The following is a 12,416-nucleotide window of genomic DNA, read 5'->3' as shown; positions in this document are numbered from 1 at the left end:
ATAAGAAGTTTTTTTCATGGTATTAAAAATGAGATTTATCATTTTTTTTAAACAAGGTGACGTACTTTTTAAAAACAATGACACCATCGACTCTGAGAATTTTGTGTAATGTCCATCTTTTTTAAAATCAAAAAAAGTGCAAAGGGTCTGTTTTGAAGATATAATTCTTTGTAAAGGGTCGATCGATTTATGATAAAATTTGATGATTATGATCGATAACGATGACTTTCGATTTATGATAAAAATGCGATAGATACGAACATCCATTTATGCTACATCATAGGCATAGGAATTGACGGTTCTATGAAAGAACATATTACACCATTCTGAAGAAAAACAAACTTTTTTTGAAAAACAATGTTAATCAAAAATGTAGGGTAAGCAAGGGAAGTATTAGGACTAATTTAGGGTATTCTAATTTGGGTTCCCACTCAATTTTCAGAATAAAATTCCCTAATCTTTTTCGCGAGATTCCAGATTAAATTTCCTGAAAATATATGTGGATTCAGATAATATGATGCAATTAGATCAAAGAGAATAAAAACTGATGACTGAAAATTTTTAAAAACATTTTTTTTTTCTTACACTCTGAGAATGCAAATAATCGAAATTGGGTATACGATAGACTACGTCACAGGTCTTATATTGTTACCACTAAATTTATCCTGACACTACATTATCTGCCAGTCAAACATTTCCAGCAAAAAAGTGGAAGTAATAGTATTTTCTCTCTCCGAAAAACCCAATGGGATACCTACAAGTGACGTATATGTGCCTCTCGATGATAACTGTTTTGAAACATAGCATTTGTTTACGTTAGCAACTATTCTTTCCATTTTATTGCGAGTAAGCCAAGTCCGTCAATTACCATTTTTCTAAGTGACACATTCTATATTCTTTCACAAAGATTTCAATTCTTTCACTATATATTTTTAACACAAAGACACTAAAGAAGCCATGTAAAACAAACTAATTATGTATCGAAATTGCTATCTATCTTGTATACAAACTTGCATCTTGTTTATAAAATTATAAAACTATGTAATTAAACCATATCTTGTTCATAAAAAATCAGCTTGTGCTGAGGTAAAAGGTCACGGGTCTGTGTATCAGTAATCATCTTCTTCAACAGTTGCAAGCACCCAATTACAGCACTATCTAGCAGATTGCAGGAAGAATATATAACATACTAAAAAACATAGCGCATTATCTGAAATAATTTAGACATGAGGAAATTTAGGAATTTTTATACTAGATTAAATTTTTTAAAAAACAATACCACTAAAAACTATACATTGACTACATTTTTCACCTACAATCGAAATAAAATGGACTTAAATAAAAAAAAATTTATAATTATATCTATTTTTTAAATCACAGTTTTAAATAGAAGAAATAGTTTAAACTATAAAGCTTGAATTGTTAAAAAAATAATGAACAGTTGAAACAATCAAAATTAAGTTTTTTAATTAGAGAAAAAATAATTCAGAGTAAAAAATTTTTTTTGAATATTTAATGTATGATTCAAGCATTATGTTTTAAAAAGGAGTTAAAAAAAATCTTATTTTAAAAGGGATAGGGATTTGATTCAGAAACTTTCCCAATTTTATGAGCTTTTCTTAAATATTCAAAGAGTAACACTAGAAAAAAGGAGACCTGTAAAAACTTGTATAATCCAGGAGTGAAAATCCAAACAGCTATGACAACAGAATAATAATTATGATGTTAAATACATCCTATTATTTTAATGCTTGTGAAAAAAGCATATTCCTGGTTTGTTTATCATTATAAAATACAAATTTGAAACTGAAACGCATTATATGATGGGGGGAAAAAAGGAAATTTATTTTAACAATAAATTCTACCTTATTTTTCTTTTACCTTAAATCTTATTGCAAATTTTTTCAATTATTCAAATCTCATTCTAATTTTTATGCCTGATTTTATATTTTATAATATAGTATAAATATCTGCAATATCTAGTTGGGTTGATTTGACAGAGTAATTCTAATTCTCAACAACCAAATTATTTTTCTTACTTTTGGGTCATTGTTTTAATACTGTTGCGTCACCATATTTAGCTTTGGTTGTCAATTGCTTACAATTTTAAATACTTATAAACATTAATAAAATAAGTTTCAAATGAAATTCTTACAAAGGAACGCAATATCAGTAATCAATCAAGCCAAATGAGCGATTTCTACCCAGGTATGGTCACCATGCACCTTATTTTCATAATTTACAAGAAGAAATTTAAAATAAATATTTGAAATTTAAATTGAAGAAAGGAATAAACATAACATATATCATAGCAAATTTGAATTCATGCTTACATCCAAAACACACTAAACAGGGAGAACCATTAATTTTAAAGTCAATCATTCACCTATATTTTTTATAAATCTATCATTTATGCCTTTTAAACTCAGCAAAACATTCAAACTAAGGCATTGAAGTACGAAAAGGGATCTCAACCTGGCATTTGTTTAGGCCTACTTTCATCAGAAACACCATCATAAACCAATAACAAAAAAATACAGCATATTTATTATCATTTATATGTTGTTTTTTTAAATAATCTAGAAACTTTTTAAGCCAGGGCTGGCAATAGTGTTTGCCAAAGTGTGTCTGGCCTGCAAAATCCCACCCATGTTTTTTCAGATGTTTTTTACTAATAAATTAATCCAATTTTACAGGAAGAAAACATTTAAATTATTTACATATTTTTTTTTTACTATATGTATACATTAATGGTCCAACAAACTGTTAAGCTTTACACGTAAATCATAATAAAAGTGAATAAAATAATATAGTTTAAAAACTTTAATTCCCTCCAAAATTTAATAAGTAGGAAATCAGTAAGTGCCAAAAGTAGGAAGAATCTCATGGTTGAGTATTAAAACACTAGTCATGTCAAAAGCAATTGATAACATAAAAAACGAAACATTGTTTTAAGCTTAGCGAAATTTATCAAGCAGTGATTTCCAAAGTGGAAATAGACATGATCTTGAGCATATCTTTGTTTGTGTTTACATTTGTAATGACAATACTGACCATAAGTCCCAAAATAACATTTTTATGATCATTGACCGGTATACAGTTTTTAATAGTATTTTATTGCTTAACATAATATTCAAGAGTGGTTTTAAGCTGGGATATGAACATTCATGATTATTTTTTTTAAAAGTTTTGTCAACTATGTTTATTATTAAACATGAAATTTATGTTTACTTTTGTATTGACCGCAGTAGCAGAAACTCCTGTAGTTATGTGCTACACAATGGAAAAATTTCTAAAATTTATCAGCCAGAGCATACCATTCATACTGTTAAAAAACGAGAATGTCTAATGCTGCAATAAACAATAAATTAAATGAACTACTAAATAAGAAGACAAAAATAATTTGAAACTTACAAGAAAAGGAAAAGCAAGGTCTTTGCCGGAGAGATGTTTTCAAAATAAACTTATCTGTAGCCACCTAAACCTAACTTCTTAAATGTTTTCAAAACCTAAATAAATGTGCTAGTGTGCCATATTACTTCTGTTAGGGTATTGAACCTTTTAACTAGACAGAAGATCCCGAACACATACCATAAAATTTTTATGATTATTCACCTATAATTCTCAAAATAATCTCTAAATTCTCTTTCTTAAACTCAGCAGAGTATTCAAATTAGCCTTCAAAGTAAAAATAAGATTTCAGCTCGTTTTTTTGTTCCTGCTTACTTAATTGAAAAAAGAATAGATAAAAATGTCAATGGTCATCCATCTAGAACTCTCAAAATAAAGTAAAAACTTAACAAAATATACCAGCACTTATAAATAGTACCAGTAAACCTTAAACCAACAGGAACCTTATAACTCTATACCTGGCAGTATCAAGATTGATGACATATTTCCTGTCTTATTCACCAATTGGTACCGAATTTTGAAATACAGCAGGCTTCAACTGTCCGGCCTAGTAAATTAGGAAAACTGGATCAGACTGTTACTAAAACTTGTCATGGGAATGAAAGAAAATAAAAATGAGGTACTCTCTTCCCAGTTAACTTTTCATATTTTTATAATTGATCAGTACACATTTAATACTTTTAACTTCTTTATCTGTGATATCACTTATGCACTATAACACAAATATATGCCAAAAATAGTAGAAATAGAGAAGTAGATAAAAAAAAAATTTCAAAATAAAACATAAATAAATAATAAGATATTAAGTGGTTTTTGGGATGGGACCAGTATCAATAATCGGATCTACCCAAATCAATAATCATAATGCGCAACATTCATTTTTAATTATAAGGGAGAGGTAATAAGAAATGGAACTTTCGCCTATCTGCATTTCATTGTATGGCCTACCCTTCAACTAAATTATACTGGGTAGATGAAAGCCAGCTGTTTACATATTTCGTCGGAAATGCCACAGTATTAAGCATTTTTTTTACCACCAAACATAATGTTTAAGTTTAAGCAATAGTTATATTAAATTTTGTTTGTTCATGTGTTTTCCTATGCACACCTTTCTCTTACTTAGAGAGTTAAGAATACAAATTCTATTTTCAAAAAAGATTAACTTTCATCTGATAAGAAAATAAAATGCCTCAAATGGCCTAAAAAAGCTCTTGACCCCAAGTACAAATGCAAAGTTGCAGCTTTGCATCGTTATTTTTATGAAAGCAATAACACAAATTATGACAAAATTCTAGAAAATATAAAATTTATATCAAATTCTAACCTTTTGCATTTCTACTTAACAATAAAGGTTGTACTTTTCAAATGTACACTAAAATCAAACATATTTCATGGGATCTCATTAAATGCTAAAACTTGATTGAATAAAATAAAAAGCTTTAAAAAAAATATATCAAAAAGAGAACTAGTTTAAAAATATTAACCAATTCATAGAAAAACCATAATAAATAACCCTAATAGAAAAATATATAGAATTAACATATGCTGTACTTACCCCATTAGAATTTTGGAATTGAATAGTAGGTTTATTCCCAGCACCACCCTAAAAAATAATAATAATTACTAAGCACAAAATACATATGAACTAAACTTAAAATATGAAAACAATAATACAAATTCACATAACACAAAATAAAACAGATAATGCAAATAAGAAAAAAAAACTATATAGATATAAAATTAGGTACAGCATAAATTAATAATGAATTCTTCAGATTTACAAATTTATCAGGCTACATTATAGAAAAATAAAACTGGTTTTGAAATTAATCTGAATATTTAAATTTAAAAATCATATTTAAAAACGCCGCAAAAATACTATTAAAATTTTTAAAAATTTATAACCAATAATAAATGCTAATGCACGACCTGTACTAATGATTTAAACTTATTAACCAGTAAATTAGCCAAATATTAGCTAATTTTCAAAAGTCTTACAAAATGCAAATCTTACCAATTTTTTATGATTAATTTTTTTTCGAATAGACAACTATTTTACGGTTGTTTGTTACAGGCTAATATTATTTGTTTATACAGCACAACTACCAAAAATTACTGTAATTGAATAAAAACTGGTGACTTGCTTAGAAAAATTCATTTTGACATAATTTCAATTTCTTTCCAGTGGAAAAAATCATTCGTCAATACTTTCACCATAACAATTTGCCAAATTTACAATTTTATTGCACTTGGACAGTGCGGGCAATACTAATAAAAAATTTTTATAGTAGATAAAGATCATAAGATGATAATGATGAATAACGTTGATAGTTTAATACAGATGAATGAGGGTCACACCAACAATGAAAAGTTGATGATTCAATAAGACCACCTAGATTCACTTAGTAGTCCAAAAACTTAACACTAAACACATGACTACTTAAGAGCTTTTGCATCGAAAATGCTCTTATCGTTTTTGGCACAATTGACTGCATGATTTTTTTCTAACAATTATATACAGATTTTTTTTTTGTATTTTGTTTGTTTTGAATAATACTTGTCATATATAATTTGTCTTAAGTAAGAACTCCCCTAGCCATTCGTCTGGACTCGTGGCGGTGACTATAGTAACAAGGTATAACTATTTCAAGTATAGGTGTGGGGTCACTGTTTAGGACAGGTTTTGGCTCAGGTCGGTGAGAGAAAGGTAATCTTTTCCTCCAATGTTACGTATTAGCTCGGGAATAAAGAGAAGCTACCCCCCCCCCTCTGAATTTTTTTTATAGCAGCAGGTGGCCTCAGACTTTGTAGCTGGGGGAGTTTTTACCGTAGACACACTATACCTATTTCTACCACAACCGGTCATTTAACCGGGAGAATAATTTAGTGCTGTATAAGGTCCTCGGATCAGAAACTACAATGTAATCCGCGTTCAACGTATTGCATTCGATTATTGCATATTTCTACCAAGACTGTTGCATAGTCAGTTCAGTCAGATTAACTGTGAATTCAAATTTCAAGAAAGTACCTAAAATTTTAGATTGGCGTTTTTGTATAAGAAAAAGTGGCAAAAACTAAATGTTTTGGTAAGTAGCTTGCATTTTATTTTGATAGATTTAATTCAATTCTAACTAACTGCTGGTTTTTACCCAGAAAAATGTAGAAAGAAACAATCAAGACAGCAAAAGTTCTTAGAAGAAATAATATTAATCATAAGAATACTTATAGGAATTATAATTCTAATAATTTTAAGAATAATTATAAGAATTATAGTATGAAATATTAATTAGAAGAAATATGTTTGCGGAAAATATACAATGGAAACACCCTGGATGTAAAAATTATGTTAAGCAATGAATTGAAAATTCTTATTCTTCGCATTTGTAACACATAAAATTGGCAATATACAATTTTGTTTAATTATAATAAACTTCTTTTAGTTAATTTCCTTTCTAACACCCATATTTCATACATTCAATCAAGAAACATAAAGTTTGATCATTTAATCATAAAGTTTGATCATAGAAAATTTCTACCATAGCCAGTCAAATGATCAAACTTCTACTAGAAATAGGTATATATTAAGTAATTAATAGGTATATATTAAGGAATAATCATTTTTGTTAGAATATTTATTTTAAAGAATATACTTAATTATATTCACTTTAACTGTGTTTTTTAAAATAACAAAACAAATAAAAATAACTTCTTTAACTAGTCTTTAAAAGCATTAGAATTAATCCATCACTAAAGTGTCATTTTCTCATAGTGATAAAGTGTGAAAATAAAAAAAAATAAGCATCGTTTGATTTGGAATTTATACACATAATTAAATTAAAATATAGATTTTGTAAACTATCCCAAGAGAATAAACTTAAACACCTACTAAAACATTTTTACAAAAATAAACTTCAGAAATCACAAAAGTGTCATTCTTGCATAATGAGGGAATAGGTAAGAGAATGAGAAAAACATTTGCATCTGGCTGCTATTCAGAGAAAAAAAATTATAAATTCTTTCATTACAGGCATAATCTCATTACAAGAATTAAAGACACTAATTATACATTTTTAGAAAATAAAACTTCTTAAATTTAAATAAGGGAATGAGAATATTAATTTAACCATTATCCAATTAACATATTCAGATGCTTTCACACACTGGAGTTCTTGAATTGTAAGGAAATTCCTTGTGTAGTTTTATCAGTTCTCAAATTAAAAATAATGCCATCAATATGTAACATTCCAAATCGCTTTGATTGAGCTAATAATTAACTTAATACAACGAAGAAACATTACAAGCGTTGATTTGAACAGATTAAAGTTGAACAAGGAAAGTACTGGTATTTCAGTGAGAAATTATTTTTGTTTTGTAGGTGGTAAAAGTTGGGAGTGAGGGAAAAAAAATTACCTAGGTTAAAAAATTTATAAAAAATAATTATTTCAAATTATACTTGTAACTTATGAGATAATATAAAGACATCTTAATACCATATAATGATCAAATAAATTATTCATCTTTCTGCGGAAAAACTTAATTATTCTTAATTTTCATTATTTTAACCTATTTGCTTAAAATTATATTTGACTACATTGCAGTATCTTATAATTGAACAAAATAGAATAGTAATTTGGAAAAGGATATAAATAAACTTACTGCTTAGAATCACTTTTCTACCAATAAGGTTTTTACTTTTTGATTAAACAAAAAAAAAAAAATATTTATAAAAATGCAGTTAAATTTATTATTTGACTAGCATGATAGAGCACACTGAATGTTAATTGAAATAAAATTGTTTTTCATTTCTTAATTTAATGAACTTATATTACAAATTCTCCAAATCCAGGCATAAAGGTGTTAACTTACTTTAATTGAAAAAAAAATAATAACATATGCACAATTTAATTTAACTATAAGGATGAAAATAAAGTGTTTAAAAGTATGATACATCCTTTTTAGAGCAGTAAAACTTTATATAAGTAAGTAAACAAACAAAAATATTATCACATTCGAAGAATTAGCATTACAAACAGTTAGTTACTAAATAAATAAACATTATGAATATAATAATAAAATACTCACCCAATATTTTAAATATAATAAAAATAGGTAAATATTTTTGAGAAATACACAATTACCGTATTTAAAACAGAAAGTAAACAAAAATTCTCAACTCTCATATTCAAATTTACCACTCTAATAAATATCAAAATCGAACAAATTAAAACATATGTTGGTGAAATTTTAATCGTAAATGAGAGCAAATTTTTAAAAATGAAAAAAAAAATCTGTATTTGTTACACAATTCTAAGGCAAACACAAATAATCCGTCATTCTCTCAAACAAGAAAGATTCAGAAATATTAATTGTTTACAAAAATCAGCTGATTCTAAAAACTCTCGTCGAACTATAAAATAATAACGTAATAAATTGCAATGTAACAAATTGGTATACAAAACAAGATTCAGGCTACATTTTTGATAAATCCTATCGCTCTAAGCATCAAGTTACATTAGATCAGAAATTTGAGTTAAACGGATTACCAAACACGTACACAATATTATATTTGACATCTGTCGAAATATGCCTTCATTTAATTTCCCTACGTAGATATCAAAATTTAAAATACAGTTTTTATATTACAAATGTTACAAAATTTCGAAGAATATAAATAAATTAATTTTAAAGCAAATTCCATGACACAAATATCTACGTGTAAGCATACCTGCTCAAATCAAATTAGGAAGAACCAGAAATGACAGACAGATTACAAACTAATTATCCTTACCTTATTTTTAACATATTCCTCAATTGACCGTAATGCAGAATCCGTTAATTTAACAAATACTATAGATTTATTACTATTAATCTTATCTTGAGCGGATAGGCCATATTGTTGCCCTTCTATAAGAGCAGCCATTTTAAGACCTTCTCGGGAATATTTGGCAACCGCGTATCCTATACCTAGAAGGCATGCAACTTGAATTGAAAACACGCTTGTTGTCTTTTCCCCTGTCGTAAAAGGGATTTTTAAAACGAAAGGGAATTAAGTAAAGCTAACAGTAAAGCCTTTTAATGAAAATGATATATAAATGGCAATGATGCATAGATGGCACTGCAATCATTCCATAAAAATGGATCTGCCGAAAGAGGCGTTCTTACTACATATGATTGCCGCACTTCCATTCGCTATCGTGAGTTTTTGTGAGAAAATGCATTTCCTCACCCATCATGTTCTCATAATGCACCAGAGGCGATCAGAGATTCGTAGACCGCGAGCTGTTAGAATGGCCCTTAAATGCAAGAATTTTTGAATTTACTCAGTGAAACTGTGAAAGAAGTCTTCGAATTAATTTAGGCAACAATGACATAAAATTTACAGGCGTCATTGGCAAAGGAAGAGTAATATGCCCCCTACAATATTTTGAAGTATCTATCATTCCCACTAGTATCCCCTAAAAGACAAAGAGAACTTTCATGGATCATTATTGATTTAAATTTAGCAAATTTTAAAGAAGTTAAATTAGAGTAATCAGAGTTACCAACTACATAAGGAAAAGAACTATCTAGTCGAAGAATAAAACTTCATTTTGTTAATAGTCTCCTACACCACAAAAGGTTTTTTGGAGAGTTTTTACTCTTATGATTCTGTGGTTGATTCCAGCTGCGCATTTAAGGCTGTTTTTCGAAGGCTCCATTGTAATATGAAATTAGGCTTCTTGGAGAATAATATGCTATTTTTATAACTTCTGTGAGTTTGCAACTGTACTCATGACTGTTAGTTCAAGCTTAGCTTATCTAAAGCCAGCGCTGTCAATGCTTATTTTGAAGATGGAGCAAAACGATAATATGGAGAAAAGTCACGGTTTTGTGAAAATGAAAAGCGTTTATGGTCTAATTTTTTAATATTTAAATACTTATTCCAATGTTCCATTATCTAGGCTCATAAAAATCTGCAAAAGCTGAGAATAAGGCAACTATTTTGATAATTTGCATCTAGGTGAAAAATGTCACCGATGGCGATTTTCAAAAAAGTTTAATAACTTTAAAAATACTTACTATTAAATATATTATTATTATTAAATATAATTAAAGTATAAGTTATTTGTCTGTTCTAAGGTCCAGATAATTATTCTGGGCAAGATTATATATATATAGTTTAAAAGCATTGCATTGCTTCAAGTGTAATGCACTTAAACTATGGCTTTTTTATTTTCCATGGTGACAGAGCTTCAAAAAACAGTTTTAAGAGGGAGGGAAGATTGACAAAATTCAGGCCTCACAATGAGAATCTGCTTGATTGAGCGTTTCAGGTTTAGGGATGGAAAGAGTTAAGCTATTGCTTTTAACTTTCTTCCATCCTAATTCTGATTTAGAACGAATGCTTTTATTAATCGCCTGTCCTGAAGGGATAAAAGAAACCAATTTAAGGCAAGAAAGAAATCACTGTTGTTTTATTAGAAATATAAATAAAGCTCGAATATGGATACCTCGGAGCAAGATTCAGATTGAAAAGAAAGGTAAGATCACACGAAAAACATGAGTACGCGTAAGTTCAATTACTTCAAACAGAAAACAAAGGACAACTGGTCAATTTTTTTTTGAGATGGAGATAAGTTAACTGTAAACCGATCTTAAAGCAGAAATGTAAATATTTTCCTTGTGAAGCCAGCTCTTTTCTCTTCATGAGAACCAAAACCGTTTTCGAAGCGTGTGAAGATGTTTTCCCTTCCTTATAAATACACAAAACAAAGCTCTTTACGTACTTTTTGAACACTCTCTCCCTTTGCTTAAGGAATAACCTTCTTTATGAGGCTTGTTATGAGGCAAACAAAATTCAAAACGAAAGAGTTATATTGTATTCTACTGTGTTTTCTGTATTTTATGAATTCTTTTCCTGAACTTTGGCACAACTTTAGGACTACAGAGAAAGCAATTGTTTGACTTTTGTCTTGGCTTTCTCGATAGAAAAAGTTTTGCATTTATGACATTCGAAGTTGGTACCCCCTGATGACGTCAGCTCTGGTGGTAATGTTTCTTCAATATTTTTAAAAATTTTCTTCATTATCTCATTTGTTCAATTCCACTTTGTTTCACTGCTGCTAAGCGCATTTCTCCATTTGAATGTATTATTATTATTAATTTTAATTGCTTTAATATTTTGAATTCTTTTCTTAATTGTAGTTTTCAAATCTGGTTTTAGCTACAATTTTCCGTTTTTTCTGTTTCGAAATATTTTAAATTCATTTGATTTTTAATAGTTTTTTAGTGTCTTTTAAAGTTTTTTTCTTTCAACGTCATAAGGATTTTTTTCTTGGTGGCTTTGAATTAATTATGTTTATATTTTTTTCCTTTTCTATGCAAAGTACAATTAATGATTATTTCATGGCGCATGGCACGTTGCGCTCCCAAACAAGGAGCACTGATGCTAATCTTGACTAGGGGATTACTTCGGATAAAAAGATACTAAGTCAAATTTTATGTTTAAATAAATTAAGAAATAATATAACAATATTTAAAAAGTATAAAAAATTTAAAAATAAAAATTGCAAAACTTGTCCTTTAGCTGATAATTCGCAAATTGACTGCCATTCCAACGAATTTTTTTTTTTTTTTTTTTTTTTTTTTTTGTAAATATTCTAGTATGCTTATTTTATTTCAGTTCCGTCTTTCAGTCGGGCGTGAAATTGAACTATGGGATTTTTTTTATTTCAAGTACTTTCTTTCTTACTTTCCTTCTGTATTTGTCTTGTTTTAATTCTACTGTATATGCCTTTGTATTTTATATTGTATTCTACTATGTTTTTATTTTTGTATTTTATGCATTCTTTTCCTGGACTTTGGCGAAACTTTTGGGGTACAGAGAAAGCAACTTTTTGACTTTTGTCTTGGCTTTCTCGATAGAAAAAGTTTTGAATTTATGATATTCGAAGATGGTACCCCCTGACGACGTCAGCTTTGGTTGTCATATTTTTTTCAAATTTTTCCTCATTGTGTCATTTATA

The 12,416-nt window shown here is 28.3% G+C and overlaps 1 protein-coding gene across 1 annotated transcript in view; it reads right to left on the bottom strand.

Moving 5' to 3' along the window:
- Positions 1–9,511, bottom strand: part of Su(Tpl) (Suppressor of Triplolethal) — a 91,836-nt gene extending 82,325 nt beyond the window's left edge. Inside the window, exons 1-2 of the mRNA XM_016048019.4 lie at positions 9,200–9,511; positions 4,967–5,014 (exon numbers count right to left, since the gene is read on the bottom strand). Of these exons, the coding sequence (XP_015903505.1) occupies positions 4,967–5,014; positions 9,200–9,331 (180 nt within the window). The 5' untranslated portion in view covers positions 9,332–9,511. The remainder of the gene's footprint in view (positions 1–4,966; positions 5,015–9,199) is intronic.
- Positions 9,512–12,416: the final 2,905 nt, after the last annotated feature.

Source organism: Parasteatoda tepidariorum, chromosome 4, assembly GCF_982258835.1.
Source record: "Parasteatoda tepidariorum strain Cologne lab strain chromosome 4, Ptep-v5.0, whole genome shotgun sequence".
In the NCBI taxonomy this organism is placed as follows: Eukaryota; Metazoa; Arthropoda; class Arachnida; order Araneae; family Theridiidae; genus Parasteatoda; species Parasteatoda tepidariorum.
Note: the sequence above shows the minus strand (reverse complement) of the source record. Positions and strands in the feature narration are given on the sequence as shown.